At 39.3% G+C, this 27,968-nt stretch overlaps 1 protein-coding gene across 1 annotated transcript in view; it reads left to right on the plus strand.

Annotated features, from left to right (window-relative positions):
• SLC35D1 (solute carrier family 35 member D1) overlaps positions 1 to 27,744 on the plus strand; it is a 31,707-nt gene extending 3,963 nt beyond the window's left edge. Inside the window, exons 5-12 of the mRNA XM_074961569.1 lie at positions 733 to 804; positions 1,829 to 1,897; positions 3,286 to 3,388; positions 5,647 to 5,739; positions 14,138 to 14,205; positions 15,178 to 15,256; positions 17,589 to 17,671; positions 19,508 to 27,744. Coding sequence (XP_074817670.1) covers positions 733 to 804; positions 1,829 to 1,897; positions 3,286 to 3,388; positions 5,647 to 5,739; positions 14,138 to 14,205; positions 15,178 to 15,256; positions 17,589 to 17,671; positions 19,508 to 19,616 — 676 coding nt within the window. The 3' untranslated portion in view covers positions 19,617 to 27,744. The remainder of the gene's footprint in view (positions 1 to 732; positions 805 to 1,828; positions 1,898 to 3,285; positions 3,389 to 5,646; positions 5,740 to 14,137; positions 14,206 to 15,177; positions 15,257 to 17,588; positions 17,672 to 19,507) is intronic.
• Positions 27,745 to 27,968: the final 224 nt, after the last annotated feature.

The raw sequence follows: 27,968 nt of genomic DNA on the forward strand, positions 1-27,968 counted from the left end.
TCTATCAGCGTCTCCAATGAAGCTTATTCCTGTGATCTTAGAGGAGTCTCTGTTTTTACGCTTAAACAGCATCTGGGGAGGCGGAAGGAAAGGAGTGGGGAGAAACTGTACTAAAAGATGCCGGGCTTTGGATCTGCTGAAGCGAGGGGCAAGGAGGGGTGGGGGGATGGAGAAAATAGTATGACTTAGCTGTTTTGAAGAGACGTTATTTTGGGGGAAAATGGGAAAGAACCCCACAATCAGCTATACATCTGTTCATGGAACATTTTTTTCATTATAATACAGCTTGATTTTTTTTTACATCGAACTGTGTGAAGCCTTAAGATAAATATATTTATTACCAAATATATCTAATCAACCTTCATTTGTTACTCTGGATTTCATAGATTTGAGATTGAAAATAGCCCTACAAAATCAAATTATTTTTAACCTCTGGAAGTAACATGCACTATATCCAGCTGGTAGGAGATGGAGACTTTCTCCTGTGCATATTCCTTGACAGGTCTAAGTAGTATCTTTTGGCTATCAAATTAGTGATTTCCAGGAGGGATGCCATGGAATCCTTTCTGATGTGGTAGTTTTGTATAGCTCTGATTTTAATCTTTATCTTAGTTCCTATAAAGTAACTTGGCGTTGATTCAAAGTATCATTGTGGGGATGAGCTTGGGGTGTAACATGTCTGTGGAGTTTTATAATTTTTTTCGTGTTTAATTTTATTTTTTTCTTTTGCAGCTTGCCCATGTTCACAGTTCTGAGAAGGTTTTCTATTCTGTTTACAATGTTTGCTGAAGGAATTTTACTCAAGTGAGTTATTTCCAAAGCTATCAATCTTATATTCATATCATTTTTAAGATTGTTAAAGTGCTTGCAACATTTTAGTAAGCCTTTGCGTGTAGAGGATTTGTGCAGTCAGATTTAGACATAAATTGGGCTTTAGAAACATGGGGGCAAGAAAGAGGGAGAGCACAGATAATACATTATTTTATTAGAAAGAGAATCATCTTATCTTAAATGGGTCCTTCGCTCTCATATTTTTATCAAAGAAAAAAAATCTAATGCATTAAGTTTATATATTTAACTACAAAGGTAAGGGAGGAAAATGTTAAGATTCTTACATTAATAAGGTACTTTCTACACTGTATCTCTATCATATTTGTCACTAGGCTGACTCTACATGCAGATTATGTCCATATGCCAGATGGTTAACACACAGTTCATTCCCTACAGTGGGGGTGTACTGTGTTTTGGTAGTCTTGGATGAGGTCACGTCTCTAGCTTAATTGTCTTGATGTAGTTGGATTCTAGCACTGTTCATTTGCAGTGTAGGCAAGATCATTAACTCTGAGAGTATAGGTAGGTTTGTCAGTCTTCCTACCCTGTAATTCTTTGGGTACGAGGCTATCCCAAAGTGACTTACACCACATCTTACGAGGGTCAGTCACTCTGTGTATTATTCATGTTTTCCCCCTCATCCTCCCTTGAATGTCACCTATTCACAGGCTAGTCAGTGTTAGTGGCCAGTCACCACAGCATTTTGGCATTTTTCTGGTCCACGGTGATAATAGCTCACAAATGGATGTCTTTAACTATAGTTGGCTCAGATAGCACTTACTGAAGTGTTACACTCCATCAGTCCTAATTAAAAAATCGTAAGTATTCTGCTCTTCCAGAATTTCTCATCTTTGCTCTTTATATGTTGATTCCACACCAGGAAGTCTGAAGTGTGACCAGAGCAAACGTTTTCCCCTTAATACTAGAAACAGCACTGCAATGTCAAAATTGAACTCTGCTTATGCGTGATAGTAAGGTTCTTGTATCTTTTTTTCAGGAAGAAATTTTCTTGGGGCATTCAAATGACAGTGTTTGCAATGATAATTGGTGCATTTGTAGCTGCTAGGTAAGACTTCAAGCTTTTATCCCTTCCACTTTATATTACACAGCTTTTTACAGTGTATATTATTTGTCTTTTAAATGGCTTGTACAGAGTATGTTGGTTAGTTTACAAAGTTAATTAGAATTCATAAACAATAATAATTTAAAGGTAGCACTTAAATGACAAAATCCGGCCTGCATGCTCTGCGATAGATGGACCAGTTAGAAAATTCTAAACTTAAAAGCATAACTTGTCCTTGTTCAGCCTTCATTTTTTTCAACTGTCTGGCCTTCATGTAGATAATGGTAGAATGGGGGTGAGGCCTGGTCTGCACTCTGAGTTCTGCTGTTTTGGTTAGGGGTATGAGTTATAAAATAAGTTTTATTATTTTTACTTATAATTATACCAGTAAAAGCCCTGGTGTGGATGCAGTTATATTGGTATTAAGCAAAAAGAAAAGGAGTACTTGTGGCACCTTAGAGACTAACCAATTTATTTGAGCATAAGCTTTCGTGAGATACAGCTCACTTCATCGGATGCATTCCTACAGCTCACTTCATCAGAATGCATCCGATGAAGTGAGCTGTATCTCACGAAAGCTTATGCTCAAATAAATTGGTTAGTCTCCAAGGTGCCACAAGTACTCCTTTTCTTTTTGCGAATACAGACTAACACGGCTGCTACTCTGAAACCTGTCATTGGTGTTAAGGTGCCTTTTACCCGTATAACTTATTCCCCTTCTACTAGGTAAATAAAGTATACTGGTACAAGCACCTTTGTATCAGTATAACTGAAAAAGTGAAAGCGATACAATTTTCTGGTGTAAACAAAGCTTAAAGCATCATGTCAAAGCTTGATTTTAAAATATTTTATAATCCTTTTAAATGGAAGTTGCTAAAGTTATGCAAAACATTGAATTTCGTTGTCAGGGAAAGGTGAGTGGAAAAACTCACTCGTTCACCTTTGAGAAGAGCAGACGGCTAGTTAATGGCCTAATATTTGTATGTTTTCATTTATATATATATATATTAAAAAAAAAAAAAGTCCAGAACTAGAGAAAATGGCTTGCAGTCCCAGACTAAAGCTCCCATCCTCAAACACTTATGCATGTGCTGGACTTTTTACTATCAGGAATAGTTCCACTGATTTCAGGAGTACTGCTCATGCTAGTAAAGTTAAGCATTTGTGGCATTTATGGGATCAGGGCCTTAGTTTGTACAATTAGTAGTACTGAATGCAGCATTTACTATATTGAGTCTTCGCTCAGTGCCTCAAATACAGAGGCTATCCTGCCAGGTAAGCTCACGGGGAAACGCCTTTTCTACATGGAACTTATCAGACAAAATATAACATGGAGGAGTTTTATAAATGTTACACTCTGAGCGATTTAAAATCTTAATTTCCCCCTCCAGTTCTGACTTGGCATTTGATCTAGAAGGATATATTTTTATCCTGATTAACGATGTCTTGACAGCTGCAAATGGTGCATATGTAAAACAAAAACTGGATTCGAAGGTAGGCTGACTTCAATTTTCACTTTAAGAATGACATTATTGTGTTGCAAAGTAACAGCTAACCTACAACACTGCGACTTTTAAAAATTTGAACATTATGGGTAAATGAATAGAAAACTAATTGTTGGAGACTGAAAATGTGAGTGTATTCTGCAGCTGGTAATATGGTGTTTTGATGAGCTGTTCATTTCCCCGAGTATTGAGCTCTGTCACTGAACTCATCACATCTTGTCACTATTATTTAAAGTAGAACTTTTGTTGCTCCTTATTCTTGTTTGTCCTGAACAATATTCTTCTGGATCTTAACTTGACGCTTCTGTATTTGCAAATAAAACAGTTGCATGTATTTTGAAATAAGCTGTAAATTCAGTTTTATCAAACTGTAAGCATAACCAGTTCACTGTTGTTGGAGCTATATTTATTTGTATCTGGGTGAAATAATAGGTTTGGCTATTTAACTGCAAAGTCAGGATTGTTTAAAAGAATTAAAAACCTGGTTCTTCACTAGACAGTGAACTGACCACATCTTCCCTCCCACTGCTTTCAAAGACAGGGAGAGCTGATATGTCACCCTATTCTACCCTTTTTTCTGCAGCCGGACCTGGACGTGAACTTCTGTCCTTATTGTTGCAACTATGTAGTTTTTTAACACTGGGTCTGAGGGATGCTCTGTAGTGTACTTTGGGGCAATTGGGAGTCCCTGTTCATCTCCTTTGAACGTAAATGTGCTGTATTCAGTTAGGGTCTCAGCAGTATTGCTAAGTTCCTAGTAGCTCAACATCTGAGAGAGAGAAACTGATTGTTTAGGCTACCCTGAAAGTACAAGGATGAGCTTATCAGATGTTCATAACATACTGTGTGAGGGCTAAGTGTAACTTTTAACTACAAGGTGGAGGATAAACCTTTACATTGCTAGTGAACTCCATTTCTATTAATCTAGCCAGGAAGATACAAGTACAAGCCACTGTAAATAATTTTTGGAGCATCTGTTGCCTGTGATATGAAGCATTTTCTTGATTATATTTATTGTGAATGTTGAGTCTGGTGCTTAAAATGCTTTACTTAATCTTCTTCTCCTTTAGTTTCCTGTGGTGAAGTTACATGTTTTTGTGTAGTATAGAATCCTATTTTGAGCATAGGATAAGGCAGCTTGTGTATGTATAAGGTGGCTTATGTCACCAGTCTGCTGCTATGGAAAATGGCAAAATTTTGAGCTAGGTATGCTATAGGTGTATCTGTTCTTCTGTGGGCTGTCATAGACCATTTTAGCATTAAAACGTATCCTGCAATCTTAAAGTGCTCCAGGGCATAGCTGCAATCTGTTTGACAGTGAAGACACTTCCATTTGATTAATGATAACTATTAACCAGGTTTCCAAGCCTGCTGTATGGAAGTCAAACTAAGTAAAAGTATGGCCTAATAAACTGTAAGGGAGAATTTTACAAGTCTGATAAATAGTTCTCCATCAAGCCTGCTGGAGGTACACTCCTCTTTCTGTCTGTATTGGGAATTGGTCTGTATTTGAGATACCGCATGTCAAAACACAACTCCCCCAACAATGCACCTTGCCTCCTCTCAGAAAATTATTACTGAATGCTTTGGCTGCTGGTGTAAACAGGGCCAAACCATAATGATGCAGAAAACTCAAACAGAATGAGGGCTCAGTCATGATTCCTGCTTCAGGTGTCCAAAAGAGACAAATGGGCGAGGTAATATCTTTTATTGGACCAACTTCTGTTGGGGAGAGAGACAGAGTTTTGAGCTACACAGAGTTCTTCTTCAGGTCCAACACAGTTTGGCTCTGTCTACATCAGTGGTTGGTTGGTGGGCCCATGGAGGTCATTTACTTAGAGAGTGTCCAGGCACTGCGCCTATTCTGATGAACACCTGGCCTCTCTGTCTTGTCTTTTTGTCTTCCCTGTGAATTCCAAACCAATTTGCTTTCTCTACCTGAAATGAAACATGGCTGTGTCCCTGAGTTTTTCAGACCCAAATATTGATGGTTGTTAATATTTCAGCAATGCCTTTATGGGTCTCTGAAAGAACATCCAAGCACAGAATTCGCCCAGTTCTAAAAGTGTCATATGCAAGACAGATTTATTTCATAATATTTAAAATATCCATGTTTCCCTTCTAACTATGCAGGAATACCACATTCATTTCACTGATGAGACCTGGTTTTGTGTAGCTTTATGTATAAGGTTTTATGCCTCTGTTTGGTGGAGCCAACCTAAATACCCAACTATTTCCTGTTCCTAGGAGCTGGGAAAGTATGGTCTGCTTTATTACAATGCACTGTTTATGATTCTTCCCACCTTGTCCATTGCCTATTTCACAGGAGATGCGCAAAAGGTAGGACTCTTCTTCCAAATTGCAAGCCTTTAGTTGTACAGTAAACATTTTCTGTCATATATGCTTCTGTATTGCTAGAGAAAATGGTTTTTTTTCTATTCATCATAACTCAAATGTGAATGCAGAATGACTTTGTTTTTCTGTAACTTATCAACTTGTTTTTTTAATACAGTATTTGTCATTTATATGTATATGTGAAACTATTCTATATGTAAGGGATCGTTTTTGGAGGGAGGACTGAAGAAACCACAGAAGTTCCCTATAAAATTAAGTATAAATAGTTAAGAGAATTAGTGACTGTTGATATGAGACACCTTTCTGATGAAATCCATGGAATGGCTTTATACTGATCTTCATAAGAACTAAGCAATTCTCTTTTCCTAAAGAGGAATGAAATAATTAAAACCAAGTACTAGGAAGATGTGAAGACTTCAGAGTAGGTTTATTCCTGATTGGCTTGTACTAGAAAGATGAAACACTGCAGACTTCTTGGATTTTTTTCTTTTGACTTGTAGAGGTAGTTGGCTTATTTATGGTGGATTTTGAACACGGTAAATATTAATATTTACCAATATCAACTCACCAGTATATTACCTGACTTCCCGCAGATCAATGTGTTTAACAACTGTACGCAAATTTAGAACTTGAATGTAAGTAAGTGTGCTTAATTTGTTCTTCTAGCACTGACAAAAGCATTGATCTTGAACACCACTTAGTAAAATAAATTGATATATCTTCCCCCCTCCAAGAGATACTACTTGAGGCTTTCAACCATAGATAGCTTATACTAAAAAGTGAAATGGTAGAGCAGGTAAATATCAGGGGTGGGGGATATCCTTTACCCATATAAATTCCTTCTGTGTGAATGATAATGCCAATTAATATTAATGGCAGTTAAATGAGTAAATCTCTTACATATCAGTAGAGAAAACAGATAATCATATAAAGCAGTTACTAGCATTGTTCCTTTAATAAAATCACAATCTGTGTACACTTACCATAAACTATTTTGTGATGTTTGTGATGCTGCATAGACATTTCAGTAGGGAAGTCTTGTGATCTAAAGCGATATCTACTCCTTGGAATATCTTTTTTCCTGTTTAATTAATTAATTAATTAAAGCTGGCAATGGCTTTGATCATGAGTATATGATTAGCTGTGAGAACTGGATGTGAACAGAAAGTATTTCAGAGTGTCAGTTTGTCCTTCCTCCTCACCCCACTCCTCTTTGCGAAATGCCAAAGGCAGCTCAGCTGGAATATATTTGAGGGAAATATACTCCTTTATAAATCAGAGCAAACCAATATGGAGTTGAATGTCGGCTTTGTGCTACTCTGTAGAGTCTGTGTATTCACAGTATGTGTAGAATACTCTTCCCCAATTTTTTGAGTAAACTTTCTTTTGCTCTCTGGAAAAGGTCTTGGCAATGAAGGTGATCAGAGACTCATTTCGCTTAACTTAGTCCCAGAAAATTCAGCGTCCAGAGGGTTATGAAACTTTATTTAATAAATGTGTGTATTTTATTTCATTGTTTTTTTCTAAAGCATATCTTTGTACTAAATTTATTTTTGCATTCTCTGCTAATCCAAAAAATGCATTAATAAAGCAATAATAAAAAGTATAGCCACAGGGGGGAGAGTTATGGAAAGAGGCTCAAAACCTGGATTTTTGTGGAGCGTTAACTGTCAGACAAAAAGATTTCAGATCCATAGGAAAATGTTTGTAATAAAAGTTGATAACATTTTCCCATTATTAAAGCATGTCAATGATTTGTCATGGTTATACATAGTGTTTCATAAATTCATGTCAAAGGTATCGACATCTTGTTGAGTTCCCAATTACACAGCAGGCAGAAATGGCTATGTGCTGAGAGCAAGCAAAATTTACATCTAAATAATTCATGGCAATGAAATGAATAAACCTCAATGAAGCCAGTAGGTGTAAGTTTCTTTAACTGGTCAGTCAGCTGGCTTTTTTTTCTGTCTATTTCAAGTACAGACATGGCCCTCATCATCATCAGTCTCGAGCGCCTGACAATCTTTCATGTGTGTGTTCTCACACCTCTGTGAAATACTGCTATAGTATATAATACTATTATCCCCATTTTACAGATGGGAACTGAGGTTCAGTTTCCAAGTGATTTGTGCGAGGTCACACAGGAAGTATGTGGTGGATCAGGGATTGAACCCAGGTATCCCAAGTTCTTGACTAGGATACTAACCACTGGCCCATCCTTCCTCTCTAAAATACTTAAAAGGGGACATTATGTGGTAATTGGGAAATATACCCAGCCAGAGACCCTTCTAATACCACACGAGTGGGGGGGGGGGGGGGGAAGAGAACCTGTATTTTTTCCAGTACTCACTGGGGTGTGGGTGCATATTTATATTTAAAAAATAAATAAATAATGCTGCTGGTGTGCGTGGCATGGAGGCCTGTTACTTTAAATTGGGAATGTTAGTTTTCAGGCATCTAACATGACTATTGCTAAATGCCTGAAGTCATCTGGCCAGTTGTGCTGTTGTCTGTCATCCAGAGAAATACTGATCAATATCTAGGATCTTCGATTGTGGGAAGGGTTTTAAGCATTAGTGTAGTGTTTAATGCTAACCTCTACTGGATGTTAATATTTGTTACTGTGTGTGTACAGCTATATGTCTGTAGACACTTTTTTAATTATAGATGCTTTCCACCTCAAACCTACTGTTAAGTTACAAAATACAAAGGGTGTGTGTATGGTTAGGATAGCTTTGAAATGGAATATCTATAGTTGGCCTTAGATCTATTTACAAAGAAAATGAGATTCTAGAGAGGTTGTGTCAGCAGGGACATGTAAGACAAACCCCAAGAGAGAGATTCTGCTCTTCTCAGAATAACTTGTATCAGAGGTTGTACACTCAGTACTATTTCCCTCAACTAGGCAGAAACCAGACTAGACTAAATTGAGCTTTGGTGATTGTCAAAGCTATGCTTCCATGGCAAAGTATTAATGGAGAAGTCTGTCATCAGATGGCTACGTAATAGAAATCAGGACATGTACTAATGTAAGAGTTCTGCTTGAACAAAACCAACTCAGGCAAAGAAAGCAAGAGACTTTTCCCCATCCTAGGGCTTGTCCTTACTACCGGGGAGATGAACGTCGCTGCAATTGATGCAGCGGGTGTCGATTTAGCGGGTCTAGACCCGCTAAAAAACTATCACAGAGCGCTCTCCGGTCAACTCCAGTACTCCAGCTCCCCAAGAAGAGTAAGGTAAGTTGACTGGAGAGCGTCTCCTGTAGATGCAGTGTAGTGAAGACACCAGGATAAGTTGACCCACGGTACGTTGACTCCAGTTACGTTATTCACATAGCTGGAGTAGCATAATTTAGGTTGACTTACCCCTGTAGTGAAGACAAGCCCCTAGTTATAACTAAGCAACATTAAGCAGCCTTGTAGATAAACTCAAAGGACATAAAGCCAAACCCATTAATAATGCACTGCTAAATGTTCTGTGAAGCTTAGTTCATTGTCACGTTAACTCTAGCAACATATTATCTCCTAATATCGTGTGACCTTCAGTCATACATAGAGTATAAACAATAAGATGCAGTTCCTGTTCACTCCAAGGAAAACATCTCTGAACTGTTACAGCTCTGTGACTGTTAGCAACATTTAAATCTCCTTCCTGTATTATAGTAATCTTCCCTTCGAATGAATAGGGTTCCTTAATCAGCTGGACTGATTGTTGTTGGAATGACATGAGGTATACTCTCGACAGCCTACTCTTGATGCACTCTCTACAGCAGGGATACTCACCCTCAGTGGTTCAGGAGCCAAATTAGCAATCAGCATTGCCAAAAGAGCCATAGTAGTGTGAATTCATTGTTTCATTCACTATAGTACTATATTATATTTAGTTATATAATTTTCTCACAGCAAAATAAGTTAATAACTTAGTGGAAGTTGAAAACTTCATTAGTTAATAACATAGTAAAAGCATCCTGGTTGGTTAATAACTTTGATTAATAATAAAACCAGTGTTTTAATACCACGTGCTGCAAAGAGCCTTAGGAGACTCTTGTGGCTTGTGAGCCTCGTTCTGAGTATCGCTGCTCTACAGTGCAATATTCGCCTACTTGCTCAGGAAGTGAAGTACGAGGAATTATTTCCTTTTTGCTTCCCTCCCATGTTCCTCTGCTGTCACCCCCCCCAGGCACGCCTGTCTTTCTCGCTCCTTCAACTTCCTGTTGATCCCACTGTTGGTTGTTTAGTAGTCTCTGTCTGTTTCACTAAGGTATCTTCTGCTTTTTTTCATGGATCAGCATTGGCCAAATGTTTGAAGGTGGCACAAGTATTAATGCAACTAAAAACAACAAACAAAGGGTCTCATATTAAGTTAAACTCTGTGCTGCTTGGATTTTTCTGTAAACTAATGTTCACAGCATCTTTCATTACAAAGTATGGAACAGGCACCAAATTGCACACCACTAGTTCTAATATGACAGCATCATAGTTTACTATGTTAATAGTTTATTAACCTCTCCACTTTTATTGTAGAACACAATGAAACTATATTTTTTGTCTTCAGTATTTTCTACCTTGCAATAGGTGGCCATATGAAACAAATAGATTTATGCGGCATTAGTGTATTGTTTGGTTTGAAAGGATTAGATTTTTATTGGTAAATGTCAATTTCAGTGTACACATACAAACTGATGAAAAATACTTCCATAGGCAAAGTAAGAAAAATATTGCTTGAGAATTTTTAGAGTTTGAATTAAGGATATTTACTTTATATTTTGAAATGACGACACTTTGTGTTTTAATGTTTATAAAGCTTTAACTTTTTGAGTCTGCGTCTACTGTCATCAAATAATTGTCGCACCCATAATTTCCCACAGCTGTGAAAATTTAAATAGATGAAAATAGGAAAAAAAAAGCTTAACACATAATTTTCAGCAACTCAGAAAATTTAAATGATAAAAAAGCTTAAAAGAAACATTATTATCCATAGAAATTAGTTTAAAAAAATCTAATTCTGCCAAGCCTAATTGTGTAGCATAGGTATTTTTAAAAGCATGTATGTATTTATAATCTGTCACACATACATTTGGAGTGTTTGTGTGTGTTCATAGATGTAGTATACGTGTTACTCTAATCTTCAGGTATAAAATGGAATAGACATTATACCACTGAGAGACAAATAACTCATTCTCAAAGCCATTCATAATACTACAACTGGGGTTTGATCAGCCACTTGGCAACATCTGCTGTGGGTTGGCATTAGTAACTGTTTGCCTGTTCTAAATGTAAATCATTTAGAAATTGATGGACCTCAACTCCCAATAGCAGTATTAGCAACTGCATTTGAATAATAAGTTGTTACTCTCTTGGGGTATGTCTACGCTGCAGTTAAACACCCGTGGCTGACCCGTATCAGCTGACTTGGGCTCACTGTGTGGCTTTGTAGCTGTAAAATTGCTGTGTAGATGCTTGGGCTGGAGTCCCCATGAGGGGGAGCATAAATGTCTACACAGCTATTTTTAGCCCATGAGCCTGAGTCAGTTGACCTGGGCCAACCACAGCCCTGCTATGGATCTTTTATTACAGGGTAGAGGTACCCTTGACACCAGTAAAGAAGTGTAACTTCGTTAATTTTTACAAGAACTTTCTAAAACAGCGATTCTCAAACTGTGGGTCGGGACCCCGAAGTTGGTCATGACCCCATTTTAATGCGGTCGCCAGGGCTGGCTTAGACTTGCTGGGGCCAAAGCCGAAGCCCGGACCCCGCCGCCCAAGGTCTTCAGCCCTGGGCATCGGGGATCAGGTTACAGGCCCCCTGCCTGGGATTGAAGCCCTTGGGCTTGGGCTTTGGCTTTGGTCCACCCTATGTGGGGGTGGTGGAGCTCGGGCTTTGCCTCCCCCCCTCTCCCCCCGAGGGTGGGGGATGGGGCTCAGGCTTCGGTCCCCCCTCCTATGGTCGTGTAGTAATTTTTGTTGTCAGAAGGGGGTCATGGTGCAATGACGTTTGAGAACCCCTGTTCTAAAACAGCATTCAAAATGCTGTCTCTGTTAGTTTATAAAATCACACATTTTAAAATTACCTTCATATGTGTTAGATTTTAATATCCAAGGTGATGGGATCTGTAGTTGAGCTGCTCTTTTGGCTTCAGAATCCCTGATCTACTTTGCAAAGAACTTTGACACAGCTGGAGAACTAAAAGGCTATCCTAAAACAAAATACTGTGGAACAATTAATTGTGTATGAAGCTTTGTATCATAAAAAAAATTAACTCGTAATTCTCTAAACTGCGACCTTGTTTTACCACAGATTTTGCCTTTTTTTTTTAATTATTTTTATTTAAACAGGTTTTGTTAAACACCTTGAATTAAACTGGTGCCACTTGTAATATAAACAAGCCAACAGGCGCTTAACGCCGTCAATGCTAGACTTATTTTTTTTTTTAATCTCTATTGCTCACGTTGGTGGAGCTGCATCTCTCGTAGCAGTCGTTTCTAAACTGCACACTAACCCCACTTTCGCTATTTCACAAACATCCCCCACTTTCACTGTTTATGCTGAATATTGCTGTAAATGGATGACAGAAGCAAACTACATGTCAGCAATTGCTTCTCGAGAAACTAAGGCTGAATACTCCTGCCTGCCTCCTTTTCCTGTGTAGACTCATTGGGGAGGGAAAAGAGAAGTGTGAGTCCAACAGCATCTATCCTCTGCTAGTATCTTGAACGCTTCACAAATCTGGCATAGAGATATCAAGTACAAATTATGCCAAACCAACCTAATTTCCTCCTTTGGCAGGATTACTGGCCTAGTGGATAGGGAGGAAGCTATAGATGTGATATCTTGATTTTAGTAAGGCTTTTGACACAGTCCCACATGACATTCTCAAGACAAAGTAGGGAAATAAGGCCTAGATTAATTTACTGTAGGGTGCATGCACAATAGGTTGAAAAACCATGCTTATAGAGTAGTTATAAATGGTTCAGTGTGACACCCTAGAGTTTATCTAGTGGAGTCTCATAGGGGACAGTCCAAGGTCTGGTGCTGTCCGTTTTCATTAATGACTTGGATAATGGAGTAGAGAGTGTGCTTAATGAAATTTGCAGATGGCACCAAGCTGGGAGGGCTTGTCGGCACTTTGGAGGACAGGATTAGAATTCATAATCTTGACAAATTGGAGAATTGGTCTGAATTCAACAAGATGAAATTAAGTGAAGATAAGTGCAAAGCACTTCACTGAGGAAGGAAAAATGAAACATCTGCAAAACGGGGAATAACTGACTAGGTGATAGTGCTGCTGAAAAGGATTTGGGGGTTATAGTGGATCACAAATTGAGAGTCAATGTTGTGAAGGAGCTGCAAAAAAAGACTGCTATTCTGGAGCATATTAACAGGTATGTCATATTTAAGACATGGGACGTAACAGTGGTGGCAGTGGTGAGGCCTCAGCTGGACTACAATGTCCAATTCTGGGCACCACACTTTAGGAAAGATGTGCACAAATTGGAGAGTCCAGAGGAGAGCAATAAGAAAATAAAAGGTTTAGAAAACCTGACCTGTGAGGAAAGATGAAAAAAAATAGACATGTTTAGTCTTGATAAAAGGCATCCCAGGGATCGGGGATCTGATAAGTCTTCAAATATGTTACGATCTGCTATAAAGAAGACCAATCAATTGTCCTCATGTCCACTGAAAATAGGACAAAAGGTATTTGGCTTAATCTGCAGCAAGGGAGATTTCGGTTAGATAAGAAATACTTTCTAACTATATAGGTAGGTTATCTCTTGAATAGGCTTTCACGGAAGTTTGTTCAATCAGCATCATTGGAGGTTTTTAAAAACACCTTTCAGGGATGGTCTAAAAGAGACAAGGTGGTTGAGGTAATCTCTTTTACTGGACCAACTTCTGTTGGTGAGAGAGACAAGCTGGTGAATTTACACAGAGCTCCTCTTCAGGTCTGGGCTGACTGACCTGAAGAAGAACTCTGTGTAAGCTCGACAGCTTTTCTTTCAACATTAGAACTTGGTCCAGTAAAAAAGATATTACCTCACCCATCTTGTGTGTCTAATATCCTGTGACCAACACAGCTACAACTACACTGCATACAGGAATGGTATAAATTTACTTGGTCCTGCCACAGTGCAGAGGGATGGACTCGGTGACCTCTCAAGGTCCCTTTTTAGCCTTACGTTCCTCCTGTGATTCTAGAATCTGGATTCAGACTAAGCCGCTGTACTCAGAAGGCTGTAATAGCATTGATGAATGACCTCCTTATGGCCATGATCCTTTAGTGCTCATTTCTGGCTTTCACATTAACTGCGGCAAAACGTTAAAGGATTAAAGTCTACTTTAGAACATTATTTTTCATTTTTAAGATTGGATTTGTTTGTTTCAGGCAATGGAATATAAAGGCTGGGGAGATACACTCTTCGTTATACAGTTTACACTTTCATGTGTAATGGGGTAAGGATTTACTTCAACTTTAGTGGTGTTTCCTCCAAGTAGTAGTCTCTCTACTATATCCCCACCAATAGATACTAAGGAAGTGCCTTACTCTGTGGGCCTGCTGTGTAGTCAGTATGCACATAAAACTCCCATTAATGTTAATTGTGGGGAGAATAACCTTTGCAGAGAATTACTACTGTTGATAAAGTTCTAATTAGTAGAAAGTCCAATTTCAGTGGTAGCACAAAACAGTTTGGAGAGAGATTATTGCTTAAAAGGCTGTCTCATGAGTTAGAAATTCAGATGCTACTGTATATTCTGATTTTTTTGGAGAGACTGCATACTAATGTTTATTTTCTTAAATCTAGCTGTTTTTATTAGCAATGGCATATTTTACTATTTCCTTTTACTTAAACTAGTAGAGTCTTACCAACTCTCACTTTGCTAATCTACAAACTTGATTCCACGAACGCCAGTGGTCTTTGCCCACTTCTTAGTAAGAATTAAACAATAGAGTGTGGTATTGAAGTCATTACTAAGATTTCATTACTACTTAAAAATTGTAGTTTGTGACACTTACAAACATAACTTCTTATAAATAAAACTAAATTACGCGTGTCAAACTAAACTACCTGTAGAATTTGTGCTGTAGTTTACTTAGGTTTTCTGGTCTATTTGCTCACTCACTAATTTCCTAAATTTAGTGATCACAAAAGGGTTGCCCTGTTAATGCGAGTGAGTAAGGTCCTCCTGTACAATACAGTATAGTGTACATGATGGTGTGGGGATGCTATTGCTGTGTATTTTGACAGATAACATTACTCCATAGTGAATTATACAGGTCTCTCCAAACAAGGAGTTCTGGAAACTCTGTAGTATGGCATATAATTAAGAGCAGGGAGTGAGATGGCATGTTAGTATAAAAAATGCACCCTCAAATGATGAAAAGCTGAATGTTGTGTGTGTGTTCTTGTTTTTTTCCTGCTGCAGGTTTATTTTGATGTACTCCACAGTTCTTTGCACTCAGTATAATTCTGCTCTTACAACTACAATAGTTGGCTGTATTAAGGTAAATTGTGTAAATCTCTTAAATATTTGTCAGGTTTATTAAGTTTCCATTTCCTGTGATACAACAGTACCTGTATAATCCTTACAAAAGCAGCATAAATGTTTATATTCCGAGGCTTTTGTATGAGTGGAAGGGGTACTGAGAGCTAAGTAGGGATTTTTAGTAATTTGGAGGATAAAATTAGTCAAACCAAGAACAGTAAACCAAATCTTCATGATTGTCTCTCTTAATGCCAATTCAAGGGTGTGACCTCCCATTTACTCACCTGTGGTTCTTACTATGTGTTGTGGGGTATCATAACTAAACCCTAGCAAAATATTCACACTTATGAATTATGAATAACATATTAATAAAAGAAAGGAAAGAAATAAACCGGTGAGCTATAACCAGTGACTATTTCAGTCGCAATCTCTTCTGTATGTCTCTATTATGGAGAGATTACACCATCGAGAATGAGTCTGGGCTCCTGGGGATGTTGTTCCCTAGATAAATGAAGACCAAAGTGTATTATTCTGCAATTCAGTAGTGAGTTCTATCTTAGTGGAGCACAGATTACTATCATAGTTTGTACCTGGGTAAAGGAATATCATTTAAGGGTTGGTGAATCCTGTTTAGTTATCATTCCTAACCTAAACAATTTACAGATGGGCAGAGGAAAGCAATCTCAGCTAAGTCCTATGAACCTGGAGAAAATATTTAACTTGTTTACTTAAAAGAAGCCATTCAAAAATTACTAATTACTAAATTATTAAAATTACTAATTTAAAATAGTAATGTTTCTTAATGCTCCAGATCACTTTAAGGAGAGGTTTTGAGTCTGGCAATTTAATGAAAATTAAGCATAGGAATTATAGAAATCTAGGACTGGAAGGGACCTTGATGGGTCATCTAGCCCAGTCCCCTGCACTGAGGCAGGACTAAGGTGTTATCTGCATTGCTGACAGGTGTTTGTCTAATGTTCTTAAAAACCTCCAATGATGGAGATTCCACAACCTTTCCAGGCAATTTATTCCAGTAGAATTTATATTCTACCCTGACAGTTAGTAAGTTTTTCCTAATATCTAACTAGAGTCTACCTTACTGCAATTTAAGCCCATTACTTCTTGTCCTGTCTTCAGTGGTTAAGAAAAACAATTTATCACCCTCCTCTTTATAACAACCTTTTACATACACCTCTATCCCGATATAATGCGACCCGATATAACGCGGGTTTGCATAGAACGCGGTAAAGCTCTGACACGCTGCTCTGAGCAGCGCATTAAGGGGGCCGGGCCAGTGCCGAAGGGTTGGATAAGGGGCAGAGGGTCTCAGGGTGGTCCTGAAATTAGTTAACTCTTCCATTGCTTTGTGAGCCACAATAGAATCCAACTCACCCTTCTGGTGTCTTGGCTTGGCATGGTTAAGAGGTTAGAGGATAGACAAGGAATATATAGAGAGAAAAGATACAGAGGCTTTTATGTGGTATCCCCTTCCAGAGCACAACTTCGCTTTAGGGCTGACGAACTCCAAGAGCCCTCCCATGTCTGTATGGGCTCCTTTCCATTCATTGATACGAGTTCTCAATAGTGATCTGTAGCTGCCAGCATTGTATATGGATCTCTGCTCTGGGTAAATGCTTGAATATCTTTTGCCTCATGCATTGGTACTAAGCGCTTGTAGAGCCCTACTGTAGAAACCCTGTGGATGGCTGTGTGGTTGGAAGCTGAGGATATTGAACTTTGGCATGACTGGAGATCTAAATGAAGTCTTTAACAAAACCAGTGATGCCTGAGGGGAAATGGGAAACCAATAAAAACATATCTGAACTAAAAAGCTGCTGTTGAAGCTGTTAGGCCTAGACTTGGGGCTGCTAGCAGTATGTGTAGTTTTGGAAATGCATAACTTTTTAAGGGTAAGGATTTTTGTACATGTCAGCATCTGCCTACTTTCAGATAAGGAAGAGAGGTAGAGCAAGAGAACAACTGGCTTTCTGAAGAATTAGTGCTCTGGGTACTTTGTTGTAAGGTTGTCTAGCAGAAGTGTTTTTTCCCCTATATTGCAGCCTTTGTTTTGCAGGGTGGGGGAAACATTTCTGGGGCTAGTAGGGCAATATGAAGGAAAAACAGCAAGACAAGAAAAATTAAGGCCTGAATATTTTAATATTTTCGGTAGCCCTGATATGGTAACTTTCAAGTCAGTATTATAAATACAAATGTCAGTATCTTTCACACAGTTATCTCTTCTGACACTCTTCTGTTTGTTTGAGCATCCTGTTTATACAAGTGGAATATACATAAACAGCTCTTTAAAAATTCTAAGCAAAATGTGTAAATCTTTTTTTTTTTCTTTCCAGAATATATTAATAACCTATATCGGAATGTTTTTTGGAGGAGACTATATTTTCACGTGGACAAACTTCATTGGGTTAAATATCAGGTAAGAAACCTGAAAACTATGTAACACTCTTCAAAATAACTTTGTAAATTGAGCTACTTGCTATTGAATTACTAAGAGAAGTATTGGACCATCCAAATAGGATCACTTTCCAAAGTACAACTGCACTTTGTTGAAGTCTAGTGGGAGGAATCCACTACAGAGCTATTAGGTAGGAAGTGTTAAGTGTTGATCCTGAAAACAGTTATGAATGTGAGTAGTCCCATTGATATCAAGGGATTTATGTGCATAAAATTAAGTATGTGCCTAACTGCTTGCAGGATCGTGCTCTTGTCATAGCTTTTAGTTTAAGATTTTTTTTTTGTATCGCCAGCATAATGTTCCATCATTTTTGGTAACAGATTTGTTTGGAGGTAAAGGAAGAGGAAAATGTGGGATTCTAAGTGGATAAAACCTTTCATAGAAGCGGGTGTGTGTATTCAGTATGACTACTATGGGTGTATCTTTTATAAAATAAGCATAGGTAATTGGACTACTTGGTTCATTCATCATCATCTGCTACAGCAAACCCTATGTCACTGTGTAGCGTTCATGTGTTGAGACAACATAAGGGAAAATAACTTAACAAACTTAATTTAAAAAAACAAAACCCAGAGACTTACCTTTTCAACTGATAAATACCTAAAACAACCCCTTCCCCCCGATCCCCAATTCTTCTAACTTCAATGCTTATCTTCAAAAGCCATTGAAAAAAAGCAACATATACCCCCCTGGTTCTCTTTTTAAAACATTCAGAAATGCGTCTGCACCCAGTAAGAATGCACTGCTCATTCTAGGCAGCATCAGGGGTTGTTTGGTATTCAGTGCACATAAACTGAAAGTTGATACAATCCTGACCTACATTTGACTGACCTAAAAGGCATCCATGGTTTGTTTGTGGGGTTTTTAATGTTTTTTTTAATGCTCTGGCTGAATATTTACAGCTCAAATTATATAAAGTCTCCAAATAGTACCACTGGTTTCATTACTATTTTAAGGTGGAGAGGTTGTGCTGCTAAAATATGCCTGTAAATTTGGACCATTCTCTCTTTCTACCTTTTTAAAAAATTTTAAATTTTTAACTAAAGGTAGTAAGAGACAGTGAAGTTACTTAAGCTTTTTAATGCACTTGGGCATACAGTATTTTATGGTCTGACACAGGTCGAGGGGTACCCTAAATGAATAAAATGACCTCAAAAGAAACTGTTTTTAGTTCTGCAAAGAACACACATACTCCTTTTTCACTTATGTTCTTCTGAATGGTAACTTCACAACACTGAAGCGTGTGAAAATAAAATTAAGGTCTCTAGATATTTAGTGGTTGGAGAAAATGGGTTATAAATCAGATTGAACACAATGTGAACCATATGGAGAGGAGAGGACTGATTTCAAGGAGGGCAGGGGGAGAATCAGCTAGCTAAATCAAATTTATGGGTGACACTTCATCACCTTGCTCAGGCTCCTATTTTACCAATTTAACTTCCTTTGTTCCTTCTGCAGTCTATCTAAAATGGGACAGAGTATCATCAAACATTTTGTATTTCTGTGGCTGGCCAACTATTTATAGGCCCACCCCAACTCCTGTACCACCAGGCCTAGCATTTGGTACATCTGCATAATGAGATCCATGGATATTTTGGTATAATGGTAGGAATGAATCAAAATTCAGAACAATCTCTGTACTGGATTCTAGGTGAAAGTATATTAGTAAATTGGAGAAGGAATGCAAGTTTAAAATATGTTTAGAGCATGTAGAATGGTACTTATGTGATAATTTACATGGAGTTCTAACATTAATATGCATCATTTCTTTCTTTTACCAAAAAATGTGTTTTGTAGTATTGCTGGAAGCCTGGTGTATTCTTACATCACTTTTACAGAAGAGCAATTGAACAAGCAATCTGAAGCTACTATCAAAATGGATATTAAAGGAAAAAGCTCAGTATGACCAGGGGATTACTTATAAGAAGTAACTCCTTGTTTTTGTTCAACGATCACTGGCAGTATACAGTAAAAATATAACAATGTGGGTGTCTGTTATGGAATAATGCCGGTACTTCACATTTGCACAATCTAAATATGCTGCCTTTTTTAAAAATTTTTATTAAAAAGAGATTTATAATTGACTGCACATGAAATATACATCTGGTTAATTTAATCTAGGCTATGAGGAATACATCTTTTGTAATTTATTATGACCAACTCTGGTGGTAGAACCGTGCACAGATGATGTAAACACTTCGATTTTATAGGAGTCCATCAAACATACTGTTAATGTTCTTAGATATAGTTTTGTTTTCTTGTAAGAAAACTTGTCCTAACCTATCAGGTACAGTTTAGCTTGCATCTGGGTTGTCTTGCAGCTAAGCATATCAATGGGCAGTAATAAATATTTTTAATTAGCTTTTAGGGTGAATGATTGACTCAGCTCCACCCCCTTCATGCTGTCTAAAAGGGCCAGGGTGATGTCAAGGGTCTCAAAAAGCCCTGTGTCCCTTTCAGGGGAGAGTTCCTCAGTTCAGGCACATCAGGCTGCCTTCGGAGGAACCTCTCACAAGTCCTGGTGTGGGGACATGCCAGTTGTGGGGATGGGCAGGTTGTATTGGGGGCAATGTTCCCTCTAATTTTTGATAGGCCGTGTGCACAAAAAATTTCTTCTGTGCAAATTGTGCTTCTGTGCAAATTTTTGTGCGTGCGGCGTTTCGCCGTGTGCGTGGGGTTTAGGATCTGTGTGCACGTACACAGCTTAGAGGGAACAGTGATTGGGGGTAGGGGAAGTGTTGCTGTAGCGTAGAGCTATGTGGAGATTCTGGGCAGTGCTGCAGCCCAGAAGACCCCTGTGCAAAACGACTGCAGCTTAGATAAGCCCCCGGGGGGTGGAACAGGGGAAGACTCTCCAGTTGCACACAAAGATGATTTAAAGCCAGCATAGCTCTGTGCTGGGCTGCAAGTTCTGTGCTGTGCCTCATGGAATCTCACCCCTTATCTCAGAAAATGCAAGCTAACAGATTAGTTTACTTTATTTTTGAGAGGGAAGCTACTTAAGCAGGGTAACATTTATAGACTTTCACGAACTATAAGCCCAGCATAGATCATGAAAAGAAGATACATATATTTGGCAATTTTGATTTCATGTCAATATTAAGCTTTCAGAGGAACAAGAAAAAGGGAAAGAAAAGAGACCATTTTCTCTAGAGCGGGAATATATACAGAAATGGAGGGAGGCTGAAATGTAACTCTTTTTATTTTACTAAGGAAAGAAATGGCTCTGCAACCTTGCATATGCAAATGCAGATCCTTCAGCAGAAGTATCAGTTCTGCAGTACACCCTTATTTCAGTCAGTCAGTCATCCGGTTTTAAGTTTTTGGCCAAAACATGCTTGAATAGTCAATGATTTTAGTAGATGTCTAATTTTTTTCATGAACTTTTAAGCCTGTTCTCATTCTGCTCAGATTCTGCGTGCCTCACAACAGTTTAGTACCTCTTTTTGTAAAGCTGATGTAGGGTGGTGAAACTCGAGAATAGGTGGAGGGATGATGGTACACCACCTTCCAATTTTACATAATATATTGGAGAACTCAACGGGAAAGAAGTATTGAATTAAAATAAAAGAGCTATCCTGCAGTCACACATGAGTGACTTTACTTACATAAGTAGTCCCACTGGACAACTTAATAAATAAAGCTACTCACATGCATGAGTTTTTGCAGGGTAAGGCCTAGCACTCATTCAAAATCAAGTGAAAATCTGTGTCTAAAAGACTTTTTAAAATGAATTAATGTTTTTGATTCCTTTCCAGTCCTAGTACCAAGTGTGCCCCATTATTCTGAAACAATAATACAAGAGTAAATTTGAAATACGTTATCTTTTTAGTTTAGTAAATTAACAGTTAATCTATATATAACATTTTGTGCAGCTACAGGTTGACAGGTCACCAAGAATGAATATTTGTTATCTCATAGTAGAGAAATACCCTTACTCTTCTAGATGATGTCAAGTTAATTCATTAATTGGTACATTTAATTTGTACTATTATATGATTGATACAGTTCTGATGTTTTAACTCTGTCCAAATTTTATGCTCTGTTCCGTTTATTTTTGGATATAGTAAAATTTCTTTTACATTGTGAGCTGTTTTTAATGGAGAAATATTTTTAAAATGTCAAGCAGTATTGATTTTTTTTTTAATTTATAATTGATGCAATATTACTGTCTATCTTCCTCCCTTTGAATCTTTCTTTGGTTAAAATTGTACATTTATCATTTCTCCACAATTTATTCCTACTCCTACCCTTCACTTACAAGAAGAGACTTTCACAGGCAATTAATCTAATTACATTTGGAAGGATATTTGGTGGAAAACTGAGTGACATGGTGTTATAGAAACATTTAATCAGCATACTGTGTATTACAGTATGTATCGACTGTGTTTCTTTGGCAGTTTGCATTGTTAGCTAGTCCTCCATTTTAGAATGCTTAAAGGTAGCCTGCTCATCTAGTTCTTGTTTTAACTGAGCTAAATGGAAAAATTGTGTATGATACCCATATACTGAAGGAAAAGGATGGGGGAGCGTTCAACACAAATGACTCAAAAACTTACCTGATGTGTTCCTGCTTTTGCTAGCTTCCTAAAATCACGCAGTCAGCTCCTGCTCTACTGTGATTCCTCACTGTGTTCCATAATGTGATGGCACACCTACTAGTGTCACCCAAGGGGGCTATCCCAATAAGTGCCGTTTAAGTGTGGTGTGGTGCAGTTTTGTAAAGTCACTTACCTTACCCTAAAGGGCAATAGACTTTGCAAAAACACTACCCCTTACGCCAGTAGTTTGAAAACAATCCTTTACTCTTGTAGGCCAGCTCCAGTTTAGCAATGGCAGCACAGCAGAAATTAGTTTTTTACATTATTTTTTGTGCTGAATGTCTCTTACTGGGTCTTATGGAATATTTTAGCTCATATACAAAACAAAGGCCTTGCAGGAAATCTTAACATACCCCCCCCCCCCCAAAAAAAAAAAAAAGGAAAAAAGTAATAAGCTAGGGAACCAAATAGTCTTTTTAATTTTAGCCTGTTGTGATCCCCATTCTTTTTATAAGATTCGGATCTTTATTTAAATACTATAGTCTCAACTTTACATGTGATAAATGTGCCTGTTTTTAAACATCAAGGTCAGTAACTCTGTCAAAAGATGGTTTGCAGCTCAGCTCATTCTGCTGTAAACTTCAAAATATTTTGCCAAATTCTTTTTTCTTATGTCTCCTTGTCCTCGCACCCTCTGTTGCAGGAATCTGGAACAGATAGCATCATAATGCTACCATCTGGAAGCAAGGATGCAAAGAACTGCTAGATCCTGCCCCTGGAGATATAAACCTCAGCACCGTCCCTCAGTTTGCCTTTCCTCCTTTGGAAGCGTGGACCCCTTGCCTCAGCTCTCCTGCCATCTCTTTTCACTTTCTCTTTTGTGGGAAATTTAAAGAAAAAATAGGACAGAACTGAGGGATGGGGAGAAAGAGAGTCTCTGCTGGAGGATGGAGAGTTGAAGGCAGAGCAAGTTGCTGTTCAGTTACGCACCACCGTGCAAGGGGGCTTCATCTGGGGCCAACTGCTCAAATGGATAAACATAAATGCCACCACTCAGGGATGGTATGCCCAGTCTTCATTCCACCTCTAAAGTGGGAGTGGCAGCTTCCCCTCCCCAGCCCTTGGCAGGCATCCCTCCTCTGAAGGGCCTTTGGGGACCTCCTTCCCAAATGTATTTCTAGTCCTGAAAACCCAGTCTTAGGCAAGAGGAACCAAGATTTTGGCCGTGATCTGCTCCTGGACTTAGATCAAGCCTCTGAGCCCCCTGGTGGATCCTGGTTCTGATGCAGATAGCAGTGTCCCCTGACAGGAGACTCATCCTCTGTGTTCTCGGTTTGGAGACCCCCAAAGATACTGTTTTCAAGCTTACATGGCTCTTCGCAGAGGAGGGGGTTATCTTTCCCTTCCACTCAGCCATCCTGGACCTTGTGTCTGAGGATTGGAACTGCGTGGACCAGTGCACCCAAGAGACTTGTCCTAAGGCTAGATGTTATCCTGTTTCTCCTGAGGAACCAGACAAAGTATTTGCTATTGCTAGGGTGGGTGCATTGGCCTTATGTCTCACTTCTAAATTGTTCTCTCGTGGAGTATATGTCCACCCTATGGACAAGACTTGGGGTGGACTTGGCCCTTAATACAGCTTAAAAGCTCATAGCAGTGACTTTGCATATTGCAGCCCATTTTCCTGTGGGGCCTAAGCTCTGTAGGTGGACCTCCAGAAGGATTTCTCCTCTGATTTTTCCTGTGACACCAGAACTACGAGGCTTTCTCCACTGTCCCCTGTTCTATAGAAGCCGCTTCCTTTTTGTGTGAAGCTGCCTGCATGGGGAGTTTCCACTGTGGGTCAGAGACACATTTGGCTTTGGGAGTGGAATGCAGATGAGGGAGCAAAGTCAAAGCTGGCCAGTCTCCCCTTTTAAAGGGCTTGATATCTTTGTCTAGATGCTGCTACCAAGAAGCATGTGGATTCTTCCAAGAAGCATGTGGATTCTTCCAAGAACCACCCCGCATCCTCAGTGAGTGTGCTCCCTTTTACCCTTTGTTGAAAGCCTGTGCTCAGGTGTGGGCAGGAGTCCTCTTCAGTATCCTTTGACAGGTCAGCCCTTCGTTCTGTGGGATTCAGGTCTTTCTTGGGCCCAGGAGGCTGCTGTTTAAACACTTCTTTCCCCTGCTTTCCCAAAGCAGCCCAGCTGCGCTCAAGCCAGGGTCACCCCCATAGCACATCAGCCCTGCCATTGCTGGAAGTCGTTTGCTGATATTTGTGAAAATGTGAGCCGCCTCCACCTCAGATGCCTGATAACCCTACTCAAGCTCCTTCAGCCTCATGTCTTCTAGAGTCTCAGGACCTCTTGCCTCATGTGGCCCAGATCACCAGGGACAAATTTTTCCCACCTGGGAACTTCCCCATCTGGATACAGTCCTGAATTCTTCACTAGGAAAGTCTTTCATTCCCCTGGCCAGATTCCGTTCTTTTGAGAACTCTGTCATCAGTCAGAGTGCTCCTTCCTGGTTCTGTCTTGGAGCCTCCTTTGATTGTTGAGCCATGTTGCAGCCTGTGTGGATCTCCTGGGTGGGGCTCCACTTTTACCCCCTGCAGTCCTTCTTCCTATCCAGATGGCATTCCTGTTCCTTCCTTGGAGAATAACCCTCTTTCTTCCTCCCTGGAATCATGTGCAAAACCTGCAGCTGTTTGCGTGGCTCTCCTTTCTATTCACCCTGGCCCCATTTGTATTACCACTGATGCAAATCTCTTGGGTTTAGAGGGGGCTCACACCTGGGCATTTTGTTAACTTAGAGCCTCTGTTAGGTGGAGGAACACACATTCAGTATAAATCTCCTTGAACTGCAGGCTGTACGTCTGGATCTCATAGCTTTGGAATCCTTAATTCTCAATTCCCATATCTTTGTTCACTGGAACAACTGCATGACAGTGGAGTATGTCAGTTGCTGGGGGGGACCTGCAGGACCTCGCTCCTGGTGGAGGCATCCCATCTGGGAACCTGGATAAAGACAAGTCTGCTCTCCTTTCGGGCCCTTTATCTGGAGGGCAACAGTACCCTTGCTCAGCCACAGCCATTTGGCTCCAGGAGAATGGAGCCTCCCCCAAGTTTTGAAGGCCATTTGTCGAAAGTTGGCACCATAGCCAAGTTTACCTGTTTCTGTTTCCAGCCCCTGGGCTCTCCTATATGATGCATTTGCATGGCGCTGGAGTGTCAAGAGCTGGGTAACTGCTGCTGCTTGAAAAGCTGCTGGAAAAAAAATCAGGTAGGACAAGGCAGCTGTGATTTTTGGTAGCTCTGAGGCACCCACGGTTCTTGGTTCTGATGAATCTTTTCAGCCTGGTGCCAGTTCAGGAACATCAGTGTACTGTTTCGGTTGCTTCAAAACATGTTTTGGATTTTCTCAAGAAAGGTCTTGGAGTCGGTGTTTTTACATGTGCATACCTCAGCCATCCACTATCTGTCCCTGATTTATGTATTTTGAGATGAGAACAGAGTAAGACGTACTATGAGAAAAAAACTACCAATTGTTGGTCATGGTCGTCTTCTATCCTACGTCCGGCTCTTCTCCCCTCTTGGGGGATGTGCTGCTGCTGTCTGTATATTGTCCTCTTCTTTTAACTCTTACACAATCTTTTATTCTCTGATAACCCCCTCTCCCCCCTTTGCTCTGGAAGTATCTCTAACTGAAGGGATTGGGTGTGGCTGAGGCTTATATGCCCAGCGGTGATGGGGGTGCCTTGCGTTTTTTGTTTGTTTGCTTCCAGAAGGTGACACTATAATGCTATTTGTGCATAATTCCTGTGTCATAGGATGGGAGAAGAGACTGTGGTAAACAATTACAAGGTATGTAGTTTTCCCTTCTGTTGTGAAAACTGTCAATATAGAAACTGGGAATTCTGCTATTATGACATTATTTCTGTCATTCCACACAAGATACTCGAATAATTTTTTGGGGTTTGGAGCTGAATGGATAAATGGTTTTCTGTTTGCACCTTTGCATATTTAGGTGAAGCGTCCCCATTTTAATTGGTGGGATCTGGGGTTATGAATGGATTTAGTTAGTACATTGTATATGCAGAATGAGCATAAATGTGGGGTCTGCTAATTCACTGATGTTCTGTACTCTCTTCCCCCATCATAAATGTTGCTCATCATTCTTCACAATGAGTTGTTAGCTGGCACAGGCTAGTTGAACTAGTGGATTATACTGTAAAATTGAAGAGATTCATCCTGGATCTTTGTAAGTCTGGGAATCTGCAATATAAGAGCCTTAATTATGATAAAATCTGGAGAAGCTGCTTCTGCAGAGTAATATTGTCAGCTATACACAGTATGCAAAAGGTTGTAAGACCCTTCCCTTTCTTCCACTTCCTCGGTAGTCTTGTTTATGGTTGTTACTGGATCATGTACTTCTAACTATAAATTGTTTTCCTTTTAAACATGTAGATTTTAAATTTGGTAGAAGGAAATTGTACCTGCTTGACAGATCTTCTCCATTCCTAAATTAGCATGCAGGATGGTCTGCTTGTGAGGGGGGAAATTAGATAGTTGTAAACCTAAATTATATAACATGGGAGTGATCAGTTTCATACTTTCTTCAGCTGATAGACCAGCTTGGAAATTACTTGTTCTAAAACCCTTTATATCTAACAAGACCATGGGAGAGATCCAAACGCCTCTATGGCCCTTTTATGCTGAGTTATAGGGCCATAGCAGTGTAAAGGGGCCTTAAAATCCCCAGTTCCAGTTGTTAAAGGATTCCTCCAGGGTAGGCACTGAGGAAGATAGCCATAAGGCTGCCTTTTGGGGACCCTCTCGCAAGTGCTGGTATAGGCAATATGCCAGTGGTAGGCGTGGGGTATGGAGGGATGTGTCAGGCAGAAACGCCAGCATCATGGAGATTGCAGGGCAGCCCTGAGAGATTACTGTAATTTAGACAAGCTTCCAGGGGTGTCTAAACTACACCAGGGGCTTCTCTAGTATAGGGAGGGAGCAAAGGTGGTTTAAATCCACCATAGTGCCCCTTCCCCCCGGGGCAGAGAATTCTGTGCTGCTGCTCTTAGAGGAGTTTTTTTAGCGAAGACAACTACTTCTCAACAGTAGCTTAAAAATTGGAATATTTTCAAGTCACTTGTTTTGTCATCTTGCTGTACAGAGGCATTTGGGTCAGGATGTTTGTTACTGAGAATTTTTACCATTCTTTTATTTTTAAATCTACTGGTTAGATTTATTGTCCTGTACAATATTCTTAAAGTTTATTTTGTTTGTAAACGTGCACCTTTTAGTGCCAATGTCCAGACAGTATTGTATACACTGGGAAGGTGAACAAAAGTAATACAATAGTATATTTTCTATGCTGCTGTTCTTACTATAAATATTTTTTCTATTTCTATATAGATTCTATTTACAAAGTGAGCATTTTAGTGTTAAAAGGGTAACCTTTTTCATTTGAATGTACTGCAGGCTTTATATCTGTAAGTCAGGTGACAGCAAAAGGAGTTTTATGTGCCTATGTATTTTTTGTACTGGCTTTAAATAAATTCTTTTTTCCTGAAAGATTGTGACAATTTGCTTTTCTCAAATTCATCTAGTATTTGTAAGGCTGCCAGCTGAGTTGCTGAACTTCAGCATGGAGAGGGTGTCATGCATGTTAATACAGTGTGGGTCTCTGTGCCCTCTAGTGGCTGAACCACAGAAGAGATTGCGTTAGCTAAG

Source organism: Natator depressus, chromosome 8 (assembly GCF_965152275.1).
Source record: "Natator depressus isolate rNatDep1 chromosome 8, rNatDep2.hap1, whole genome shotgun sequence".
Lineage (NCBI taxonomy): Eukaryota > Metazoa > Chordata > Testudines > Cheloniidae > Natator > Natator depressus.